General features: G+C 41.4%; 1 protein-coding gene across 1 annotated transcript in view; it reads right to left on the bottom strand.

Annotated features, from left to right (window-relative positions):
• The window catches only part of sh2d3cb (SH2 domain containing 3Cb), a gene marked incomplete at its 5' end in the record, with an annotated part of 12242 nt that extends 9708 nt beyond the window's left edge, over positions 1-2534 (bottom strand). The window contains 2 exons of the mRNA XM_083902376.1: positions 157-829; positions 2297-2534. Coding sequence (XP_083758502.1) covers positions 157-829; positions 2297-2534 — 911 coding nt within the window. The remainder of the gene's footprint in view (positions 1-156; positions 830-2296) is intronic.
• Positions 2535-3693: the final 1159 nt, after the last annotated feature.

The following is a 3693-nucleotide window of genomic DNA, read 5'->3' on the forward strand; positions in this document are numbered from 1 at the left end:
TATAAATTATAAATAAACGGTAAGTCATACTTTGAATGAAAAAATACATGAATGATTATGTTAAGAAATTAGTGAATTAATAAATAAATCAAATGAATGAAGGATTTATAAAAAAAAAAACTTACAGATCAGAAAACAACTGAGAAAATAACTCACCTGTCAACATCCTCTACATCCAGAGGAGGATTTTTAGTTTCCTGTTTACTTGAGAGAAGTTGCCGTCTCTCATCTTTGTCCTCTTTGTCGTCCATGAGGCTGTGTGTTTCTTTGGTGATCGGATCCATTGACACATAAACGTCCTGTGGAACCACTGTGGGACTATGAGCTGCCATGTTTGCTGGGTTTTTCACACATCTACCAATCTCTGAAGCTTGTCTGCTGATTGACGGAGCGTGGTCTCTTGAAGGATGACCGAAGCAGCTTTCAGGCGCCGAGGTCAAAGGTGAAGCCAATCTGGGTGTTGGTGCAGTGGTGAGACTTGTGCTGGACAGAGCACTGAGTAGGGGGGAGTCTTGGACACGTTCCTCGGCTTTCCACTGGCTCTGCCCATCCGTCACCCCCTCACCCTCCTCCTCCCTGCTCTTCGTCTTTTCTTTTAGCTTCCTGCAGCTTTTCTTCTTCTCACTGCGGGGAGTAGTGCCCACATGTGTGTACATGTCACTGGAGCGGGAGTAGCTGGGGCTGTGCAGGCGAGACTCCATGTCATCCACTGCTGCTGATGTGACGCCACCGTGGCTCCTCCCATCATGCTCCTGGGCTGTTTTAATGCCGGTCTTGGATGGCAAGCGTTGGATAGAGAGATTTGTGAGGCTCCCAAACCACTTGAGAGCTGGAGAGTTAGAGTTTTAGTTTAGTTTATTGTTTAACAGCGAATTCACATCTGCAGTCCCTGTCTTAACATCACAGAGGGTCAAGGGGCGCTGTGGCAATCTCAGCTAAGGTGTAGGCAGAGTCACACCCTGGACAGGTCACCAGTCCATCACAGGGACACATACGGAGACAAACAACCATCCACACTCACACGGACTTGTCTAACATTTTTGTGAATAATGTATTCAATAATAATAACACATTCATACTAAGTGCATAATGTGTTTCAAATTCACAAATCAGCTGATACTTCGGAACTTTCACCTGTGACCTTGGCCTCCTCTGATCGAGACTTTTGACAACACTGTTTTCACTTTACAGTGATTTACAGAGCATCATCATCACCATCATCATCTTCATCATCATCATCATCAGTGTGAGAAGCACAGTGAGCTGTTGTCCCTCCAGCAGACACTCACACTGCTGTCCACTGAGATGACACAAAGACACGTCTATGCTCCATTTACAAAGCACTAAAAACACTGTTTGTGTTTGTGACAGAGGACAAACACACACACACAGGCACACACAGAGACACACAGTGACACACACAAACACACGGACAGACAGAGACACACACAGTGACACACAAACACACACATACAGAGACACACACAGACACACATGATCACAAACACACAGTGACACACACAAACACATAGAGACACACAAGCACACACAGATACACACACAAACACACAGTGACACACAAACACACAGTGACAGAGAAACACACAGACACAGGGGTCAGAGCATGACATCACTTTTCTCTATATTTCTGTTTCTTGTGTAAAGTAATCACTCAAATGGAACTTTAAATACTTTTAAATACTTTTTACTTCCTGCTTTTATTTAGTGATGCTTTTGTAAAATCCACATTGTAAAGTATGATAAGACAACACCATAATAAGGATGACATGAAGTACTGCAAGTTAACAAAGTCTATTTTCAGTGCATTTTCTGTTGTCTTGTAAAACACAATCTTACCCAATTACACCAGAAATTCCTATTTCCCCAAATCGTGCATGAGCCAACACCCCAAAACTGGCCTCCCGCAATCAAACGGGTGGGCAATTTCTTGTTTGTTTTTTTGACTTGACCATTGCAAACCTGCAATTGGGACCTAACCCGATTATTTGTTCTGCATTTCTGGTAAATGGCACAAGAGATATCAGCAGAGATTGTCAGGCAGAGCACCAGCACATCGGTGTCATCAGCTGCTACTACAACAGCACTGTAGCCTTCCTCTGCGGCATGAGCTGCATGCAAAATGATTCTTGTGTCTGCCTCTTCTTGATGCTCTTTGCTCTCTTATTGATTGAGTCCTCCAGATATACTTCGAAGACCACATCAATTCTCTGGCTTCTGGCTCTGTCATGTAGGATTTGAGTCAGGTCTGCAAGTTGAGAGAAGGTCTGGTCATTACCCTTCATCTTCTGAACCAGGCTCATCCCATCAATGAGGGTATCAGATGGCTCAGGGATGGTCTCTGCTGGTAAGACCTGTTTCTCCAGCTCCCTGGCCAGAACAGCTTGTTTTTCTAAGACACTTGATAAACACGGCCCCAGATCCTTGGGTGACACCAGCTTGGAGGTGTCATTAGCACAGTGGATGGCACATTCCTCAAAACTTTTGGTCAGATTCTCACCGGTTTGAGCAGCCATTTCTCATGCAGTGATTTCAGTAGGAAGCTGTACAGATAATTATCTGCAAAATTATCAGGCAAAACATATAAATAAGTCAGATAATGATTTTTTTTTTGCAGATTACTGGTTTATTATAGTTTGCCAACATTGACTTGATTCTGCTCATAATCAGTCTGTTTGCCTCCTAATTGATTTGAAACAATAACAAATGTTGATTTTTGAGTTTTGTTGTGATTACAACAGTACTGATGTCCGTTATATTATTTTTGTTAAGTCAGCAGCAGAGCTATAATGTTAATGTCATCTTTACTCACTACATCTTAGACTTCTTAACATTGGATGTGTATATAAACCATTACAATGTTTACCTAGATTATATAATATTATCTGCATGATAAATATTGTTAAGCTACTCTTCTGCAAAGGTTTATCATACCAATTTATAATCTGGACATATATAGGAATATATATATAGGAATAATAAAATAGCAACAAGAATTTGCCCACAATTTAAATTATTTTTGGGCTGTTTGGCAGAGGAGTGAAAGTGACCAATGCACACAAACTTCAGTGAAATGAAGCAGCAAACATAAACATCAAATATCATAGATGTGAGAGGTCACAGTGGTGACAACATGATCTCACAACCACACTGTCAGTACAGCAGACACACACACACACAGACACACCCTCATAAAATCACATAATTAATAATAAGAACACAACATAAACATAAAACTTACTCAGTCTCCGTTTGTTCATGCTTTCCTAATATTTAACATTTAAAAGTGATTCTTTCGCTGGTTCCTTCTGTGACAACGAGCCACTCCTTTAATCTGTCAATCTGCTTCCTGCTGCCACACATGTACACACACAGTCCTGTGTGTGTGTGTGTGTGTGTGTGTGTGTGCGTGCGTGTGTGTGTATCAAGGTAGAGAGTAACTAGAGTTAAAACCTTAACTCTAGATTGACCAACTGTCAAACTCTGAGATTTCAGTTTCAGAACAGGTGATAACACTATAGTTCAATCAACTCTGAGTAAAGTAAAGTAACTCAGAGTGAAGCTTGTGCATAAGGATATCAAAAAAGCCCTCATCAATGGAACACAGATAACATGATTCACTATGGCAAAAAAGTGATAGGAAGACTCGATACTCCTACTTCTCCCCAGTGGAGT

Source organism: Microchirus variegatus (genome assembly GCF_963457635.1).
Source record: "Microchirus variegatus genome assembly, chromosome: 16".
Taxonomy (NCBI): Eukaryota; Metazoa; Chordata; class Actinopteri; order Pleuronectiformes; family Soleidae; genus Microchirus; species Microchirus variegatus.